The sequence below is a fragment of the Chaetomium strumarium genome (genome assembly GCF_033439665.1).
Source record: "Chaetomium strumarium strain CBS 333.67 chromosome Unknown B0T15scaffold_2, whole genome shotgun sequence".
Taxonomy (NCBI): Eukaryota; Fungi; Ascomycota; class Sordariomycetes; order Sordariales; family Chaetomiaceae; genus Chaetomium; species Chaetomium strumarium.
This window is the reverse complement of record NW_026944430.1, coordinates 2,423,241-2,442,414: the sequence shown is the minus strand read 5'-3', so window position 1 is coordinate 2,442,414 and position 19,174 is coordinate 2,423,241. Positions and strand designations below refer to the sequence as shown.

The 19,174-nt window shown below is 56.4% G+C and overlaps 9 protein-coding genes across 9 annotated transcripts; 4 read left to right on the top strand and 5 right to left on the bottom strand.

Annotated features, from left to right (window-relative positions):
• Positions 1-781: 781 nt before the first annotated feature.
• B0T15DRAFT_572628 (uncharacterized protein) lies at positions 782-2,927 on the top strand (the record flags this gene model as incomplete). The annotated part of the gene is made up of 3 exons (XM_062870902.1): positions 782-860; positions 955-1,031; positions 1,206-2,927. The coding sequence occupies 3 exons, from the start codon at positions 782-784 to the stop codon at positions 2,925-2,927; spliced, it is 1,878 nt and encodes a 625-aa protein (XP_062724242.1).
• Positions 2,928-3,522: 595 nt separating this feature from the next.
• B0T15DRAFT_392688 (uncharacterized protein) lies at positions 3,523-5,106 on the bottom strand (the record flags this gene model as incomplete). Its single annotated transcript, XM_062864650.1, has 5 exons — positions 3,523-4,162; positions 4,262-4,635; positions 4,679-4,770; positions 4,823-4,859; positions 4,930-5,106. The coding sequence occupies 5 exons, from the start codon at positions 5,104-5,106 to the stop codon at positions 3,523-3,525; spliced, it is 1,320 nt and encodes a 439-aa protein (XP_062724241.1).
• Positions 5,107-5,712: 606 nt separating this feature from the next.
• B0T15DRAFT_108327 (putative aryl-alcohol dehydrogenase Aad14) lies at positions 5,713-7,278 on the bottom strand. Its single transcript, XM_062861461.1, has 2 exons — positions 6,935-7,278; positions 5,713-6,857 (listed from the first exon to the last, which is right to left on the bottom strand). Exons 1-2 carry the CDS (start codon positions 7,130-7,132, stop codon positions 5,892-5,894), a joined length of 1,164 nt encoding a protein of 387 aa, XP_062724240.1. The 5' UTR covers positions 7,133-7,278; the 3' UTR covers positions 5,713-5,891.
• Positions 7,279-7,858: 580 nt separating this feature from the next.
• B0T15DRAFT_524483 (uncharacterized protein) lies at positions 7,859-9,539 on the top strand. Its single transcript, XM_062868767.1, has 2 exons — positions 7,859-9,030; positions 9,101-9,539. The coding sequence occupies exons 1-2, from the start codon at positions 8,344-8,346 to the stop codon at positions 9,401-9,403; spliced, it is 990 nt and encodes a 329-aa protein (XP_062724239.1). The 5' UTR covers positions 7,859-8,343; the 3' UTR covers positions 9,404-9,539.
• Positions 9,540-9,774: 235 nt separating this feature from the next.
• Positions 9,775-10,877, bottom strand: B0T15DRAFT_524481 (uncharacterized protein). The gene is made up of 2 exons (XM_062868766.1): positions 10,148-10,877; positions 9,775-10,065 (listed from the first exon to the last, which is right to left on the bottom strand). Exons 1-2 carry the CDS (start codon positions 10,406-10,408, stop codon positions 9,967-9,969), a joined length of 360 nt encoding a protein of 119 aa, XP_062724238.1. The 5' UTR covers positions 10,409-10,877; the 3' UTR covers positions 9,775-9,966.
• Positions 10,878-11,061: 184 nt separating this feature from the next.
• B0T15DRAFT_108308 (Conidiation protein 6-domain-containing protein) lies at positions 11,062-11,892 on the bottom strand. Its single transcript, XM_062861460.1, has 2 exons — positions 11,349-11,892; positions 11,062-11,269 (listed from the first exon to the last, which is right to left on the bottom strand). The coding sequence occupies exons 1-2, from the start codon at positions 11,675-11,677 to the stop codon at positions 11,167-11,169; spliced, it is 432 nt and encodes a 143-aa protein (XP_062724237.1). The 5' UTR covers positions 11,678-11,892; the 3' UTR covers positions 11,062-11,166.
• A 215-nt stretch (positions 11,893-12,107) lies between these two features.
• B0T15DRAFT_508919 (erythromycin esterase-domain-containing protein) lies at positions 12,108-13,569 on the bottom strand (the record flags this gene model as incomplete). The annotated part of the gene is made up of 2 exons (XM_062867756.1): positions 12,108-12,742; positions 12,795-13,569. 2 exons carry the CDS (start codon positions 13,567-13,569, stop codon positions 12,108-12,110), a joined length of 1,410 nt encoding a protein of 469 aa, XP_062724236.1.
• A 966-nt stretch (positions 13,570-14,535) lies between these two features.
• On the top strand, positions 14,536-15,430 carry B0T15DRAFT_491039 (phosphatidylethanolamine-binding protein; the record flags this gene model as incomplete). The annotated part of the gene is made up of 4 exons (XM_062866743.1): positions 14,536-14,630; positions 14,702-14,730; positions 14,790-15,323; positions 15,399-15,430. 4 exons carry the CDS (start codon positions 14,536-14,538, stop codon positions 15,428-15,430), a joined length of 690 nt encoding a protein of 229 aa, XP_062724235.1.
• Positions 15,431-15,896: 466 nt separating this feature from the next.
• B0T15DRAFT_524471 (uncharacterized protein) lies at positions 15,897-19,156 on the top strand. Its single transcript, XM_062868765.1, has 7 exons — positions 15,897-16,257; positions 16,330-17,131; positions 17,202-17,325; positions 17,375-17,444; positions 17,517-17,562; positions 17,630-18,062; positions 18,125-19,156. The coding sequence occupies exons 1-7, from the start codon at positions 16,105-16,107 to the stop codon at positions 18,804-18,806; spliced, it is 2,310 nt and encodes a 769-aa protein (XP_062724234.1). The 5' UTR covers positions 15,897-16,104; the 3' UTR covers positions 18,807-19,156.
• Positions 19,157-19,174: the final 18 nt, after the last annotated feature.

The window sequence follows — 19,174 nt, the reverse complement described above, 5'->3', positions numbered from 1 at the left end:
TCAGCTCCGGGGGGGTTTGGGAACCGACACCTTCCCGATATGCCATGCCCGAGCAGCAGCCGGGGTGACGCCATTGCAATGCCTGCAAACCATCGAACAACAGCACTGCTCGTGCGTGAGCCCGGAAGCCATCCCATCCGGGGCAGCGATAGGGTCGAACCTCGGGATCGAGTGTCGGCCGTCGGGTTCAGCAACGCGGGGTACGAAACATTTCTCTCGTCGCACCTTCCATTTCCTGCTTAGGTACTCGGTACATGTACGTTATGTAGTTGCGACGGATGGATAAGCTTTATTTCCCGCTTACACGCGATGTGACGTGGCTCCCTCAATCGATACTGGGGCGATAGAACCTGGAAGTTGAACCTGTTGGTTGGGTTCTCACTTGCAGCCGGACCTCGACCATCAGCCATATGCACAGTGATTGTCGCTGGGTTGGTCGTTTCGGCGACGGATGATTGCCACGCGATGTGCCGTGTTCATAGCGTAATCGCGGGCAGCCGAGGGGCTTTATCTCTGGGTAAGGTCCTTGCGTGTTTCCTCAATATTCGATGATTTCAACCAGCGATTCGGCATGTCTCCAACCCAACCAGGCGGCAAACGGCCGGAAGTCAACCTTTAACTTCAAGTGGCTGGCTGCCGGCCCCGGTCTCTCCAATCCATTCAGAGACAGATCCTGGGTATGAGGCGATGAGAAGTCCAGTTTGCGTAACCGAGTAGAATAGGGTAAACCTTCTCCCGAGCGGGTTTTTGAGCGTCGAAGGAGACGAAATGAGAAACAAAGATGGCGAACGCCGCCCCGCATGCTCGGACATATCCAACAAGGACAGACTTGAAGCAAAATCGAGCCGGGAATAGTCAAAGTCTGTGAACCTGACATTGACGACAGGCGAGGGGCCCTCAAACAGAATGCATGCCTCCATCTGAGTGATCCTTTACGCCTCAATGAAATTGTAGACGACGCGAGCATGTTGGCGTTTCTTTATCCTCGAACCAAGACCGATCTAACAACACGCCGGATGCAGGATGGGCGGGTATGTCGAGGAAAATGTGTCGAGTTCTTTGTTTCTGCGTGGCGCTTAAAGAACACAAGGCCAACAGAACCCGGACGTCGGGGACCGCGAACCCCATGTCTCGATGCACAAGTACACCGCAATTCTCACATAAGTTGGTTTCTTCTAGCGTCAGTGCACACTATGACGCATCAGGTTCCCAACGGCCCTGTGAGATCTTCCCGCGCGGCGCTGCCCGCCTTTCGCTGGCCTACCCACAAAGACTTGACTTTTATCAAGCCACCCCTCCAAGACGAGGACCTTTACGATGCATCAAGCCCCAATATCGACCGCAGCTTAGGAGAGAAAGATGTGGAGAAGTTTCTCCGGGACACGTATGCTAGGCTGTACGACCCACGTCTCGATGGGACATGGGATGAGGCCTTGGACGCCTGGATGCATTGCCACAATGGCTTGCAAAAGGCTCGGGCCGGAGAGGAATTGTTCGATGACGAAGTATACCATCTCGCCCAGAGATTCGTATCGTTGGCCCAGTACGGAGGTGATACGAAGCTGGGCCCTCGCGACCAAGGAAAGTGGTTTATTCTTCCTGCGCTTTATGCGATCCGGCTTGATGATGGTGCAAAATGGGCTGCACCAACGATCAAGTTGGGACACCCTGTCGTTTCAACGCCCGAAACCACGGAAAAGCTCAGGGAGATGTTCAAGAAAGCGAAAGTCACGGTCCATCTTGTGAACCTTCCCAGGCACTGGGCTGTGTTATTCTACCAGCCCGCAACCGGGGCCACTTGCTATGTCGACTCCCTTTACACCCATCAGCCCAAGAAGAGGCGAACGGTTTACGGTAAAGATGCAATAAACGATCTGAAAGGGAAATGCAAACGGGCCAAAGATGCCTTTCATAAGTGGCTAGAAGAGTCAGGTCTGCCTCCTGCCAATCCCGACAAGCACTCGTGTGCGTCGAGCCCGGATCAAGAAGATGGGTGGAGCTGCGGATTCCAGGTGATGGCCAATATCCTAGCATTCATCCGCTACGAGGCCGTCGGATGGCACAGGATCCCATACTGGGCCAACCAGTGCCGGAAGTCCAGAAGGAGGGCAGTGAGAAACATGCGCAGGGAGATCGTCATGTGTCTGCACAACAGTATGGGCCTGCGACTCGGTAATATGCCGCTAAACGCCGCGAACGAGGATGGCTTGCAGGGGATGGCCAACGGCAGGGGTGACCAGCGAGATGGCGAGAATCTGTCTGACTCTGCGGATGGGATGGCGGGGGACGACTTCCATGACGACGCGGACGGGGACGGGGATTACGAAGACCGAACGGATCATTACACCGGCAAAGGCAAAAGGGCAAACCCGACGACCTGCAGATCCGGCCGGATAACCAGAGCGGGACAGCGATCCCAATCCGACGCCCCCCGACCAGCGGCCGGGGCAGCCCTCGGCCGGACAACACGGGCCCAGGAAGAGCGCGCGCGGAAGCAGCGCGACATGGCCGCCCGCCTGGCCGAGCTGCAAGAACTGGCCAGACAGCGGTCAGACGCCATGGCGGCGGCACTGAAAGCAGGCAAGCCATATACTCCACCGGACGAGGCGCCGTCGACGGGGCCTTCTGACAGGGAGGAGGACGCGCACGACGAAAGGCCTGCGAAGAGATCTACCAGGAGTACGACCGCCGGTTCCGCGAGGGCGGAGGATTCCAGGACGAAGGGCGCGTCGGGGAGAGGCGGTGGCAAGGCGTCGCTGAAGCGGAAGGCCGCTGATGCTCCTCTCGTGGAGGGAGAGGAAGCCGGGAAGAAGAAGCAGCAGCAGCAGCCGCGGGGAAGACCTGTGAAGAGGAAGAAGACTGATGGCCAGGAGGCAGAGGCCGGGAGAACGACGGCCAAGACGGCTAGGTTGCCTCTGCCTCAGTAGAAGAAGCAAGCGCAGGGAGGGAGGGTGACCAGGGGACAGGCTGGGGCTGGTGAAGACCAGGGTCAGAGGAGAAGCACACGATGGACCAAGCGGAGCCGGGAGGAGCAGGGGCAGGAGGAAGAAGAACAGGCCGAGGGTTCACGGACAAAGAGGAGGAAGATTTGAAAGGTGCTCCAGGAGGTAAGTAAGGGGTTATGTTCTGCCTGTTTTCTTTTCTTATTTCTTTTCTTGTTTCTTCTTCTGTCCGAAACGACGAAAGTCCCTGATCGGCAAAAAGACGCAGCTATCCCCTTTACAAATCTGAAATACCATTAAACATTTGTGAAGAGCCGCCGCCCGACGCCGCCCTGAACATGACCTACCCCGGCGACTTCACGTTGATGAGAAACGTGGGTCAACTCGGGTTAGTAGAAACGCCGGTTTGTCTACGAAAATGCTTGACATAACCGTTTACACTAAGCGGCCCGGACGTGTTCTGGGCTGTCTCGCAGGGTGATGATGAACATACGCCAACACAACAGTTAAAGGTCCACAGGCAATATATAATATAAGGTGACTAGTATGGACATATGCAAATGGATCTGAACTTCAAAAGTCACCCCACAGCGCCCATCTCCCGCTCGACCTCCCGTCCCCAGTCCTCCTCCACCGTCGCAAGCGATCCCTTCCGCGCCGCCAGCACCGCAGGAGTCGGAATCCTCGGCAACCCGCCACTGTCCGCCGGCGGCGGCGGCGGTTCACTGGCAGTATTGGCAGTATGCTCCAACTCCGGATGCCACTCCTTCACATTGTACCTGCGAGCGCCCGGGTTGTGTTCCGACGGACTCATGTCCCCAAACTCAATGTCATGTTCCAGTCTGCTGCTAATGGGGTGGTCGAAGCGCAGCCCCTCGGTGCTGTCGGTGTCGGATCGTCGTAGGGTGGTGGTCTTGGTAGCGGCAGCGGCAGACGCTCTGCTCTCCTCTCTCCTGAGCGGGTTCCGGCTGGGGCTGCCGCCGGTCGAGTCCCCGCCCTCCTCGGAGTCCCCATTTGTGTAGGATCGCAGGGCGTGGCCGAAGGCTTGCGGCCAAGCACGGCGGAGGACGGGGCGTAGGGTGGGCAGGCAGACGGTGATGACGCCCACGCTGAGCTCGAGGAAGGAGAAGATGGCTGCGTTGACGTTGTGCCATGTCGCGTCCCTGGTTTTGGCGGCCTCGCGTAGCGTCTTGATGCGGTAGATGGAGACGGCGCAGGGGCTATTGATTGCATGATATCCTTCCTGTCAGTCGGGGGGCCTGGGCGACATAAAGGGCTAAAGGGGTTGGGGTCCCCTAGGGAAACTGGGAAACACTTACAAAATACCAAGCGTGAAGACGAAGAACAGCAGCGCCTTTTGCCGCTTAGGCAGACGGAGCGTGCTGATGACGGGAATCGGCATGCAAAACAGGGCGATGTCGGTTGCGATATTGACGCCCGCCATGACATACCAGACGGTGACGTTATCGAGGCAGAAGCCCTCCACGTCGGGATCCCAGAAGGCGGCGACCGGGATGCAAACGAGGGGCAGGAGGAAGCATAGCGTGACGCCCCAGCATGTGAGGAAGACGAGGCCGATGATAATAAGGTGTCGGAGCCAGGTGCTGGAAAAGATTCGGCGATATTGGAGGAGGATGGAGATCTTGGTCATGCAAACCGCCACATTATAGACGATGATCGAGATGTAAAAGAACTGTTCGTCGTTAGCCCGCTTCGGTGATCGCTTTCTTGGAAACCCAGTTGCTGCGGCGGCTTGCCTTCATATATGTTATTATATGTTCTTTCGGCATCGTCCACGCGTGGCGGCCCAGCCCCCACTTGGCCTCTGCTCCGGGGTCAGCAATTGTTGAGGGTAGTTGGACCGGCAGCAGCCTTCATACCTAGACCGATGGCCACCGCTGACGCTATCGTCAGGATCTGTTCATTGATGTGGTGTCAGCTATGGCTGTGTGGCCTTCCAACATGTCGACTGCGTGGACGTCGGTACCTGCGCGGGAACGATGATGGTATCGTCCAATCCAAAGTTCCGTAGGACGATGGCTCTGGAATAGCATCTCAACAGCACGACCAGCGTGGACACAACACTCGCCACAACTAGGACTGCGATGATCATCCCGACTCTGGACTCCCCATCGCGAGCGGGATCCGGACTCGACGTCGCCATGGCATCGGGGCGCGTGGACGGGGTGGTTGCGTGGTCGAAGCCGCCTGGGAAAGCTGGGAAGCTTGGAAGTGGATTGACCAGCTGGGAAGTGTATCAAAATATGTGAAACCATGCTGTTATTTTTCCCATTCCCTTTGCTCCACGTTTGCAGTCATAGATCGCAGATCGAAGAGTCCCAACACACGTGGCGACGGGAGGGGATACTCCTTGTCCAGCAGCGCGGAGGCGGGAATCACCGTTGCAGAACCGAGTCATGGTTGTTCTGGGCGCCATACACTGCCCCATCCGGCTTTTACAGATACGCTTCAGCCACAGGAGACGGAATTTGAGCGTAGACCGTAGATTGGCTTAATCAAGTTGAGGTTTGACGGGCTCGCTGACTACCACGTAAGGTGGTTGAAGGACTCAACTCTATGCCAACGGAGTTGACCCCAGACTTCATTCTTGCAACATCCGCGAACGATTCGCAAATCCAGGGACTGCTCAGGACACTACCGAGGATCACTGAGTCATGTTTCTCGGTCGGCACCTGAACACAAAACGGAGAGGGGAACCAGAGCTAAAAGCTGGAACTTGGAACCATTAGCACTTAGCACCTGATTTACTAAACAGAGATTGGGAACGAGTCGGATTATGAGTGTTTCATATTTTCTTACCAGGCACTTTAAGCAACGAGCAAACAGAACAAAATATGTCCCTTGAGGCGCGAGTTCCACTAGCATCGATGTTGTGTGCAGTATTACCTTCTATCCGGCCAGAGAAGGTCTAAATTGTCACCGTCTGGATTATCGCTTCGTCGCTCCAGGAAACGCCAAATACGCACTCGTTGCCGACATATGGCCCGGAATGCCCGTCACATTCGGGTCTTCCCCTATCATGCTGGACGGGTACCCGATGTCGAAGTCCTTGACGCTCTCCAGATAGGCCACCTGCGCTTCGGTGAGCCAGATGCTCAGCGCGGCAATGTTGTCCTTCAGCTGCTCGGTCTTCCGCCCACCGACCACCGGGAACACATTGTGCACGCCAAGAAGCGCCGCCTTCCGCAGGATGTAGGCGAGCGCGATCGCCGTGACAGAGTTGGTGCCCTGCTCTGCAGCGACCGTAGTCAGCGCGCGGCTCAGCTCGACCTCGCGCCCGCCGCCGTAGGGACGGAGCGGCTCCCCGGACTCTTCCCGCTCCTTGATCGCCTCGTCGCTCTGGAACTTGCCCTGGCCCAGGACACCCCACGGAACAATGGCCATGCCGAACGCCCGCGCCATGGGCACGATCTCACGCTCCATGTCGCGCACCAGCAAGCTCCACCGGCCCGAATACACACTGAACTGCGTCTTCCCGTGCGCCTTAGCGTAGGTATTCGCCGCGCTGACAATCCAGGCCGGCGTGTTGCAGACGCCGAGATACAGCACCTTGCCCTGCTGCACGAGGATGTGCAGCGAGTCGACGACCTCCTCGACCGACGTCGTGTAGTCCCACCAGTGGACGTACAGGATGTCGATCCAATCCGTCTGCAGCCGGCGCAGCGACTGCCGCACGCTCATGTGCAGGCTCCGCCGCGAGTTGCCGCCGTGGTTGGCCTTCTGGCCCTTCTGCACGCCCGGGTTGGCGAAGTCGTACATGCCAAAGTCGGACGTGTACTTGGTGGCGACGACGAGGCGATCGCGAACCTTGCGCGCTGCCATCCACTCCCCGATCCACACCTCCGATTCCCCGTCCTGGTAGGTGCTTGCTGTGTCAATGAAGTTGCCGCCCGCCTGGGAGTTATTTTTTCTCTGCGTCAGCCAGCCAGCCAGCAACAGGGAGCATGTCGGCTTTTGTGTGGTAGGCGAACCTCGAGATATGCGTCAAGAAGCTCGAAGGACCGCTCTTTGGTCATGACCCCCCATGAAGCGTTCCATGCCTGTCCAATATTACCTCCACCGAGCGCCAGTGGGGACACGCGGATTCCGGCCGTCTTGGAGAGGATCCGGAGCCTTCCCAGCTCCGTTGGGGGGTCGGGGGGCATCGGCGGGGGGGCAAATCCGGCCATACCGGGCTCATAGGAGGTGACGACGCTGGCGATAGCCTAGGACGAGCAACAGGCGCAACGGGGAATCCCAAGGTACCACAGGCAGACTCCTCTGGATAAGGCGTTGTGGTTTATGCTGTAGTTGAAAACTACGGCACTCATCGAGATGATTTATGCCTAGTAGCGTTGCAACGCATCTCCCTCTGCCCCATTTGCCGGAACTTCCACGGCTCTGCATAGCCGGAGCATGCGGGGCCTATTCCTGAACCGCTCCAGCAACTCCTGGAAAGTGAGGTCTTTGACCAGATCTGGAAATGCCGATTCTAATCTCAGGATGTACAGAGCATAGTACGTCGAATGACTTGGCGTCGTTGATGTGTGAGAATGTTCTGAGTGCGGGCAATGTTTGGGTTAGGGGTGGATATACCCTGCTCCACGAAGTCACATGAAATGTGGGACCTCGCCAAAAGACATTGAAACCTGCAATTCCAATGCGATGCATGCATGTAGCTAACGGTAAGCATCGGTGCGTTAACTACGGTTCGATATAGAACATTACCCGCTACAACCCAAAGCATGCGAAAGCGCGGGAAGTCACCTACGTAAGTACTTCTGAGATGTCTTTTCAGCTGGCTTGACGCGGATTGCAAGGTTATAAGCAACTCCAATGAGAAAGTGCCGGTTGCAGGTGTCTCAGGGGCCGATTTCCGGCCAAAAGTGGGAATTTGAAATTGCCGATTACAAGTGAGCCGCCATTTAACTTACCTCTGTAAATGCATCACCCGGGTACTCGCTTATCCCAATGGACTTCACTTGACCCCGGAGAGAGGGACTCAAGGGAATACCTTCCAGGTGTGGGTTGCATCTATTTCACCGTAATCCCGTCCTTCAACGATTCAATACGCCGGGTCCTTCGGAGCGGGCCGCGTTGCATCAGCCCGCCGTGTGGATTCCGGTTTCGAGAGACGTGATGTCATCGACAAACAACAGGACCCTGGAACTGGCAAGTGCTGTGCACTTCAGAGGGTGACCACTAAACGTCACCATGATACACTTGCATCAAGGTCTTGCTACAATACAAGTAGTGATCTAAGCATCTCGTGCAACCGTTCCCGGGCTAAATCATCGTTGTGAACCCTCTCAGCAACGGAGAGTCGCCATCACCACAACTGCCACAATCCATCAACAACACCCGACGAACTAAGAATCACAAACCCATCATCACAGGAACAATGCAGTCCGTCCTCCAATCAGTAACCGGCCTCGGTCCGAAGCCCGTCCACCCAGACAATCTCGACGGCTGCGTGGCCGTCGTGGTAGGCGGCGCTTTCGGCATCGGCTTCGAAGTCTCCCGCGCCCTGGCCAACGCAGGCTGCCGTGTCATCATGGTGAACCGCAAGCAGGACCAAGGGGAGGACGCCAAGGCCACCATCGCAGCCGAGTCCCCCGGCGCACAGGCCGAGTGGGTCGAGTGCGACATGGGCAACCTCAAGCAGGTGCGCGAGGTGTTTAGCCAGTTGGCCAAGGAGAAGCTGGACCGGCTGGACTACCTGGTGCTGTCGGCGGGCATCAACACCAACGAGTTCGGCCTGGATGCGGACGGCATCGACCGGCATTTCGGCGTCAACTTCCTCGGGCAGTTCTACGTGTGCAACCTGCTCTGGCCGGTGCTGAGGAAGACGGCGAGGAAGGGCTCGCAGCCGAGGGTGGTGTTCGAGGCGAGCGAGATGCACCGCGGCGCGCCCAACAACGTGCATTTTGCGAGCCTGGAGGAGATCAACGACTCGAATCTGGGGCCGACCGAGCTGTACGCGCGGACGAAGCTGGCCATGATTCTGTTTGCCAAGTACGGCTTGGCGGGCAAGGTGATCAAGGAGAATGAAGACGACATCATCGCGACGACAGTCCACCCTGGAGCGGTGAGTTCTTACTATCTTGCAGCTAGTTAGCCCTTTATGAACAGCACATGGTACTGACGAAGAGAGACAGGTCAATACCGCCATGCAGCAACAATGGAAGGATGCCTACCCGGGGATAACCGGAAAGTTGCTCACGTGGGCGATGCTTGCATTTGGCCGCGATGTCAAGCAAGGCGCGTACAGCGCGCTGTGGGCGCTGACGTCGGATAAGGTCCAGAATGGCTGGTACTACAACGACCCGGACCAGCCAGGAAAGGAGTCGGCGCAGGCTTCGGATGAGAAGCTTGGCATTGCGTTGTGGGATCTCTCCCACCGCATCATCAAGGAGAAGCTTGGGGAGGATGCGTTGGCCGATTGGAATGCATGTGCTTGAAGTGATGGCGGAAGCGAAGCTGAGCAATAAGGGGTCTAGAGGCAAGCATAACCAACTCAAGCTTGGTAGTAATGTGAGACAAATATTCTCCGGGGTATAGCATGATTGCTACTTGCCTACCTACAATGACAGTCCCATGACTCCATTACGCTCATGAACAGTTCACGATGTAGTATGAATCTGGATGTTTACGTTTGAGATACTGTCTCCTTGCCCTTATGTTCCGATCTTGATGATATCAAGTTCCAGTTGGAACCAGGAACAGCGAGTATGCAGCTGCCAAGGTGAACCAAACCCAAGGGTGCAAAGCCACTCAGTCGTCACAGTAAAGTATTGGTAAGGTTGTCTCATGCTTTAGACTTAAGTAGCTCGTGAGATATTCTATCGATACAACGCTCAACTCCATGTCTACCTCATAACCCATCTCTCAACTCATAATGCCATGATGTCGCGTTGGTACAATACACCCTATCGTACATTCCATCTCCAGCACCTCCCATATTTCCATACCTCGAAGAGGCCCTGGTTGGACATTGACCCCTTGTGAAGCATGTCACTCATGCTCACTTGTCGGCATGCTGCGTCTGGGCATTCTTGTCCGCAATGTGCTGCACCTGTGCAGCCAACGAGTCCTTTCCAGGCGGATGACCCAATGCGCGTGCCTGAATCATCAGGGACCCCCCTTTTCAGCAAACTGGCAAAAACGGAAAAAAGAAAAATGGAAAGTCCCAAAGGCTAACTCACCTCAAAGTGCTGCACCTTCGCAGCATCCTCCTTCGTCATCTCCTCGGGCGGCTTGCGGCCCACTTCGCCGGCCACAGCGAAGAAGTTCTGCTGGCGGTCGTGCTGGCTCTGGGCTGCGGCAGCGGGGCCGCCCTTGATAGGCCCGCGGCCGGTCATGTCGGACTCAGCAGCGGCGATGGCGGAGGCCTCGGGCTGGCTGATCGGGAGACCCTCTGTGGCGCGGGCTGCGAGCTGCTCCTTGGCGGGAAGTTCTGACTCCATTGTGCGAGATCGAAAAGTGGGGGACGACGATGATGGGTGTGTGTGGAGTGAGACCGCGCGTGTGTGTTATTACTGGCAGTTGCGGTTCGGGTTGCAGTGATGGCCGTGGTGGTGGTTGACGATGATGACTGAGACTCTCCGTTTTCTGGATGGTCCAAAGTCCAAATGTGGAAAAAGTCGAGTTGCTGCATCTTGGAATCCGGAATGCCTTGGCCAAATTGGATTTATTAATCGAGGTGGCATCTATCGAGTCTGTCCGGCAAGTCCAACCCAGCAGCTTCTTAAAGTGGCAGCCGCGATGTCCATGTGTTGCACCCTATGATCTCATCCTGTTGATCGTCAGGATCGACCCCTGTCTGACGTATCCTGCAGTTACGGTCGTGGGCGGGATGTGCTGTTGTGACAATCAATGTGGGACTGCAGTGCTGTATGACAATACCGTAGCTTAGAAGATTCACGCCTATTGGCGACAAACGCTGGAATGGATTTGCATATTCTCGTCATCTCAAACTCCTTCCACGAAACGAAGTTGTAAACGCCGGGCCCGGCCCGGTGCCCTAGCGGACCGGCCCCACCTCTCGGCCGACGCAAGCGCAGTGTTATCGCCGGGCATGACATCGATGGAACTGCACACGACACTTCTAGACAGTCAAAGAAGGCTGGACATCACCTAGAAAACAAGTTCTCAACTTTCCGGTGCGATCATTACAAGACTATACACTGAGGAGATCACCTAAAGTAGGTGGTCGCTGAAAACCCTACTCGACTGTCTCACCCATCTCTTGCAGTCTCTTGCGGTCCTCCTCTTTGGCCTTTTCCGAGACATGCGGGTTCTTGAGAGCAGCTTTCAGTCCTCGAATTCTGATGCGCGCAGAACCAGAACCTTGTCAACCTGTCCTTACCCAACGGGATATAATGCTGAGCTAAGGCTTGCACTTACACATTGCCCCTGTCCTTCTCCTCGCCGATCTGCTGCGAGCCCCCTGTATCTCCACTCGAAGCTCGCCGGGCCTTTGTGCCACTCGCATGCGCTTCAGGCGCAGCCGTGGAAGAGCCCGGCTGGGTCTCTCTCTTTGTTTGGTGAAGGCGTGGGGCCGCACTCCTGCTGGTCGAAGAGCGCCGCTTGCTCTTTCCCGTCTGTTCTGGCTCCTCTACCTGCTCACCGAACTCACTGGCGAGAAGCTCGCGGTCATGCTGTTTAGCTTCCTCCGACACCCTGGGGTTGTGGATAGCCGCTTTGAGGCCTCGTTCTCGGTTTTTATCGGACATGATGTGCGAGACGTCGACCTTTACTGATATAAATAAGAATACGAGGACTTCTAGAGCACGGAGCTCGTGATGAGGAGCAGAACAGCTATGCCAGTAGCCATAGTTATACCCCCAGCAAACGAGCAACTGGATGATGGATCTCCTGACAAGTGAGGGGTAACCTCACAAAGTTAGGAGAACATGACGTACGGCGGGCGTCACGATTCCACCGTCACCACCAATTTTCCATCGCTGAGCGTCTTCGCCAGCGACTGCAGCTACAAGGAGCAGGGCATGAGTAACGTAGCCAGGTACTAACGCTAGACAGGCATTCTCTGCGCAGTGTCGGAGCACCCTAGATCCCCAAACCAATCGCCGCATCGAGGTATGTTTACAATCTCCCGTCGAGACAGACTCATCTCCGCCTCCATTCCCCTTTTTTCATGCCGCTTCAGAGCCCAAACGGCCACGTCTCGTCGTACTCGAGCGGTACATGAGGCTGATGGACTTCAAGCGCGCCGACATGTCTGGTTTCATCAAACCAAATGAAGCCATCAAACTGCTCCGGCAGCACTGCCGAAGAATAATGCGACTGCCTTTCGGTGTGTGGAGCATAGATGACCCCAATGAAGCGCTCCAGCCGCTTCTTCATGAGTGCCTTTCTCAGCTCCTCGTTGCAGCAGCCTTCCCTGAGGTCAAGGACAAAGCTCCTGACTCCTGTCTTGTGCATCAAGTCCTCATAGCTGCCGGGAAGGCCGGGATTCACTCGCATCACCTGCATGTCGCCATCCCACCGCCGAGCCGCCGCAACCGTTCCCGTGTTGCCGCTGCACCCGATGTTGAGTGCCTGCTTACCGAACGTCTCTTTGCTCAACTGTCCGATATTGAGCTCCTCGCGAGCCCAGCCCATGCTCGTGGCGCGGGCATCGCCAACGTGACTGTTGTGAGCCCACACCACCGCCTTGACTGGCCCATTCTTGCCGCGATGCTTGAGTACGCGCACTAGCGTCTCAAACATGTGGGTGTCCCGCAGATTCCAGGACTCGTCCCGGCCGTAGTACATGGCCTTATAGTACCGTTCCGCGTCTGCCCAACCGTCAGCGACCTCTTCCTCACCTCATCGGCTCTCAAAACTCACCTCTCACCAACCGCGCATTTTGCTCTCCACTATGGAATTCCTCCCCGTCCCCGCTCACAACAGCATACTCTAGCCTCTTGGCCAAGAGATCCCTCAGCATCCTCACCACGTCCTTCTCACACCCCTTGAACCCGCTCGCCAGCGCCTCCAGGCCATACTCATGCGGATCCTCGGCCCACGCCATCATGCGACTGTACCGCTCCCGCGCCTTGTCGGCCATCTCCTTATCCACCGTGTCCAGGTAGTCAACCACAGCCTTCATCGACGCGCCCAGCGAATACAGATCCAAACCATAAAACCCGACCGCCTCGGGCGCCTTGGGATCCTTCCCCCGATTCCACGCCCTCAGCCACTCGGTGAAGTGCTGCACCTCCTGGTTCCGCCACATCCACGTCGGGAACCGCATGAAGGCCGGCTCCCGCCCGTGCTTGCGCGTCTCGGCCTCCGGGCCGATGTCGGCGCGCGGGCCGGGCCCCGGGCGGTGCCGCACGTAGCGGTCGACCGCCTCGGCGTCGGGCCAGTCGGCCTCGACGGCCACCACGTTCACGCCGTGGTGCTCGATCAGGTATTTGGTCAGCTCGGCGCGCGCGGCGTAGAACTCGGACGTGCCGTGGGAGGCGTCGCCGAGGAGGATGACTTTGGGGTCGTCCGGGTTGGTACCGAAGGAGGAGAAGAAGCTCGTCAGGGTGGATGTGGATTCGGAGAGGGGCGGTATCGGGGTCAGGTGCTCGCGGAGGAGGGCGACGGTGCGACCGTCTTGGTCAGGGGCAGACATTTTGGTGCGGTTGAAGAAAGGTAAGTGCTGCGGCGTGGTCGTGTGGATGTGTTGCCGTTGGCGCTGTTGACGATGATGGTGACCATCCAAGTGTAAGTGTAATAAGTGGGTTGTTGTGCAGCTTGGTGAAACTGAAATTAGCCATGCAGGACTGAATGTATGTCGCAATGGTCCGCCGAATGTGGCGGGGCGGTTCATGAGGAGATCCCCTTCGATGGTCCCGCGATCCAAAGGTCAGCTGCGTGTATTCGTCGTTGACAAACGCGTTGAAAGAGATCGCCCCTTATTAGACGCGGATTGGTCGTCTCAAACTCACCATGACGCAACTCCGTCCACACGCTCATCTGGATGATCTGATGATTTGACGTCAGGCAAGCTTCTCCGCGCGGGGTCTAGATCCCTTTCAAGTTGAATTGAGGATGCAAGTTCAGTTTCGACTGAAAACTGGATGGGATATGGCATTCAACCGTTCGACTCATCAACTCACTGCGTAGAGATACCACTGCAGTTGTTCGTAGAGCTTGGGTGCAATTCCAGACTCTCTCTCTATTATTAGGGGGGTGTTTTGAATGCCACTCCACCCTCGCCCATATCAATTCTATTGCGTTACACTAGTGCATGAGACATAAACGCGCATCTGGAAGATGATGTTCAAGCTTCCTGTGTAGTGTACTAGTAAAAACTGGTTGAATTCCATCGCTTGTCGAGGGGCAGAGCCATCCATGACATCATATTGCGCTGCCGTTGCAACCAAGTGCCAACAGCACGAAGCACAATTGAAACCATAACCATGGGATAGGCCCAACATTTTTGGCCTAGACCAGCCTGATCAGGTGGTGCATTACCCTAGGACGTGAGGAATTAATCACTACTAGTAGTAGTTACTGTTCCCGCCTCGACATCCTAACCTACACGGAGATCATGACCCGACTCATTGTCTTGCTTGCCGCTTTGGCATGGCAAACTATGGCCTCGAGCCAGGGTGAAAGTCCGCAGCATGTGCTGCAAAGTTCCCAAGAGAACGATCCGTCCTCGGAAGCTGCTAAGCTGGTCCGTGAGAAGTAAGTCTTTCAAGGCGACAATGTGTCGGCATGAACAACATCCAGCGGTTCAAGGGCTGAAATGAAGTCAGATTGAAGGACGCAGAGATCATACCTACTGGTACCAGCTAGAACTGAACTACTCCAATCGGAAGCCACCGGTTGACTTTTCAAACCTAGTCATTGACGACTTCAAGCCCTCCCTGGGCCTCCACGTCACCTGGCCGTCCAAGGAGCATGCCCTGCTCGGCAACACACTCACGCCCAAGAAGCTACAGGACGAGCCTTCCATCGCGCTACACGACATACAAGCCGCCACCTCCTCGCCCAATACCTACGCCTCCAATGTGTCCTATGTCATCACCCTGACCGACCCCGACGCCCCGTCACGCGACAAACCCAAGTGGTCCGAGTTCTGCCACTGGATAGCATCCGGCGTGCTGAAGCCGGCATTGTGCGACCCCAAGGACCCTGGCGGGTGCCCGCCCGTGCTGTCGGACCTGGATGAGGTCACGTCCTACAAGCCTCCCGGGCCGCCCAAGGGTACGGGGAAGCATCGCTACGTGTTCCTGGCGTTTGTTCCCAGCAATGGGACCACCGACAAGTTGCATCTGGTGAAGCCGTCCGACAGGAAACATTGGGGTTATGATCCGGAAAAGGGGAAGACGAAAGGAGTGAGGGAGTGGGCGGCGGAGAATGGACTTGCTCCGGTTGGTAAGTGGACGTTGTTGGCCGTGACCAGGTTGGGTGTTGCGTTTTGCCCGTGTGATGACTGACGAGGAGTGCTAGGGGCAAACTTTATCTATGCCGAGAATGAATGAGGGGCATCATTCCAGGTCTGCTTGATTCCTATGTAGGTGCATCCGGTGAGAAAACAGACTGGCCTTATACAGAGCAATTGTCTTCTTTCCCACGCTGCATCTTTTCCCTATGCTCCTTCGCCGTCCTCGGGGGGCCCTCGCCCTCTGACCTGAAATCGGGATACTTGTTGTTTATTACGAGGATTGTGCAGCCAATGGAACCATGAGGTGTATTTTGTCTTGGTCTCGCTCTTACTTGGTAGGTCCCGCCAAAGTTGGGAACGGAAGGAAGGTGCTTAGACCAGCGAAGGATCCAACGGTCGTGTTGCTTCTTCCGGACGGTCCCACTTAGCTCGTGAGTCTGGCCAATGGATTGTGAGCCGGCGTAGCGTTGCGGGGTTCTCCGCCCAATGACAGGTGCCCACTCTCTCGCACTTGAAGCAGCAGCTGCCGATCATTGATTCGCTACTTTTTATTTTTGGTCTTCAACCTTTCCAACTCTGACAGCTTCCCCGGAGCCAGTTCCGCACCGGGTGGAGGTGCATGAAATGTATGAATAACCCCAGTTGCTTGATGCCAGCATTTCGGGCTCCAGCAGTTGGCTCTAGTCCTGTGCATATTAGTCGGCAGGAAGAGCTGCGATCTGGAGCGTTGGAGGCGGGAGCTTCACGGCGCACGCTCCGCAGGAGTCCACGATGGCCCCGCCCAACCAGTATCGGCCGATCCAACCTGCTCCTGGCAAAGGGTCCGCAGCATCCACCTCATCAAGCTGGCTCGCAAAGGGTCTCACGAAGAGGCTCAAGGCAGTGACGCAGGCATGTCACACCTGCCGTCGTAACAAGGCCAAGGTGAGACACAAATGCCGTGCGTACAGGATCGTGAGCTGGAGCCGGCATGCTAACTTCCGGCCTGCTCCGCAGTGCGACGGTGTGCGACCCAGATGCGGCGGATGCACTGCCAAGGGCTCAGCTTGCGGCTACGAAGGAGAGGCAGGGCAGTCACGGCAAGCGGCTTTGAGAGCTCGCCTTGAATCGCTCGAGAAGCTGGTGGGCGCCCTGCAGTCCAAGCCGGATGACGAAGCCCTGCGCTTGTTGCAACGTCTCAGGTCTGCCGACGATGTTTCCTCCGTATGTGATACCGATACTGTGGACCTGAACACGCCAACGCTGTCGCTTGAAGCTTCGTCGGCCTCCTCCGAGTCTTCGTTCGCAAATCACCCCTCGGATGCTTCCCTGCAAGTCGCCCGAGGTGTTGCACCGCTCGTGGGAACGTCTTCGAAGAATCCGCCAGCCGGGAAGCTCCCCTCGCCTTCTCAGCAGCGACTTCTGGCTGCTGGCCTGGCTGACTATCTGAGCTTTGCCATCCCCTGCGCCCAGACGACGTGGGCTGGTGTCCAAAGCTTCTTCAGCTCGTGTGGTAGACTGTTCCACATCTATTCGCAGCAGCAGCTGGAGGTCTACTATCGGATGGTCTTCGGGATCGACGGCAGACCCGATACCTCGCAAAAATTGGCCATATGCTGCCTATCCGCCGTTGCTGCTGTGGGTATCCAGTACAACCCCGACGACTTTGAGAGGGGACTCGAGAAAGTGTTCCACAATGTCAGCCGCCGTTTCTTTGCCGAGGTCGTGGAAGAACGGGCGCTGGACACAATCAAGGTTTGCACCTTATTCGCCATGTACTATATCATGGATAAGGCTACAGCGGCCTTGGCCTATGTTGGTGAGTAACCGAGTCTCATGCAGCTACCCGTCCTTCACACGGAACCTGTGCTAAGCATTTCATTCTGCAGAGGTTGGTCTCAGCATGTCGAAGAGACAGAGCGAGAATACTGGTGTATGCCACCCGTCTCTGGTTTCAAATGAGGACTGGATAGATTTTCGGAGGACCTGGAGAGCTCTGCTCTTTTTTTCCAGGCAAGCTACCCACCTAAACACGGTGTATCTCGGTATTGACGGTTCGCAGTTGGCTATCATCAACCTTGGGATACATTTCAGGGGCCGACAACTCGGATGAATTTGCTAAAGTGCTCCCGGTATATTTGACCTGCTAGCGCTCGCCAGAAACCATCACAATGGCCGCTGACCGAAATCCTCTCCGTTCTCAGGTAGCCGACCAAGATGTTGACAGCTACAATCCTGAATTGGGCGAGAGTACGTGAGACATCCACCCATGCGCCGTCGCTAGTGCTTCCATGATGCTGACCTCGTTGTGTCTCAGTTATCCAAGCAGAAATGACAAAGCTAACCCTCCTGAAAGCCGGCATCCTGCGCAATCATCTTGCCGTCCGCGAGCTCACGATGCTCGGCATGGATGGCATCATCAAGGAGCTCCAGGATTGGTGCAGTCAGCTTCCCGAGGAGATCAAGCTAAGCAGTCTGGACGTCCGGAGATACGACTGGGCTCCCATCGTCCGATGGTCGATCTACCATCTCCATATCTTATATCACGGGGCCCCTATGCTGGTCTACCGCCGGATTGCCGCCCACTGTGTCCGTCTACAGCGGACAGGAGGAGACCTGGAGTCGGCCGCCCGCGATCCGACCTTGTTGAGCTTGGTTGAGCAAGGACTCATTTCCGCGAAGGACACGGCGATCCTGGTGGGTCTGCTGTTTAGTGAGCAGGGCGTCTTCAGGAGATGCTGGATTGTCATGTAAGCTCGATCCCCAGGAACCAAGACCAAGCCATCTGTCTCCTCGTACTGAACCCTTCCAGCTTTCAAACCCACACAGCCTGCGTGGTAATTCTCCACTCGGTCGCCCAGAAGCAACTCCACCGCTTCCCTCCTTCTTCCTGGGCCGAAGACATGAACAGAGCCAAACAATGTCTCGACGTGCTCGGACATTGCGGCGAGATGGACCCCGTCGCCCTGCGCTTCCGCGTCCGCTTGTCGGGAATCTACAACAGCTTATCCCGTTTCGTGCCGGAGGGTCAGGACCCTGCCATGCAGCGGGTTGAGGACTGGGTTCCGCCACCCCCTGACCACTCAGATCACTACGCCTTCAACGCCACGACTCCCGCCTATGAAAAACACCCAATAGACTATCTCTTCACCATCCCGCCAAACCCGAATCCACAACTCCTAAGCCTCTCCTTCTCGCTGCTGTTCGCTCTCTGTCGGCCGTGGAGCGACACCGCGACTCTTACGGCGCCTCCTGATAAGGCGCACGGGCGCCAGCTAAACCCAGAGAACCAATCCCAGCTTTTCGACACACTGGACTGGGACTTTGGGAAGGTCACACCGTTCCGCTGGGATACGGATGGCATGGGCATACTCAAGCAGGGTGAGGCTGTCGACCCGAGTTGCTTTCTCGATAGCGAATCGCCGAGCGGGTGGGCGTTGGCAGAGGATTTGGAGGCGGATATGGAGCAGGGTAACTGCAAGGCGGAAGAGTGAAGATGAGTGATCATGGGCGGCATTGCTTTCAAGGGAGGGTTAGGGGCGGCTTTGCGGTCATGGTGGTTTTGAGAGCCTTCCAAGGGGATGTCTTGCGGACTTCTGGGTTGATAACGGCAAAGCGAGGGGCGGCTCAATCTTGTTAGCTACGGGAACACGGAACGTGGCTATAGAGGAGGCTGACACAAGTTTCCATTCAGTGTGTTGAGAGACGTTTTGGACATGAAACAGGGCAGGCTGTTACCTGTACTTTACAATGATGACCTCAGTAAGCTGTTTATCCGGGGAACCACAACTCCGTCTTTGCGCTCCTTGTGAGGAAGGTGATGGTGGAAGGACGATAAAAACAGTTGCCGGTCGGAACTAGA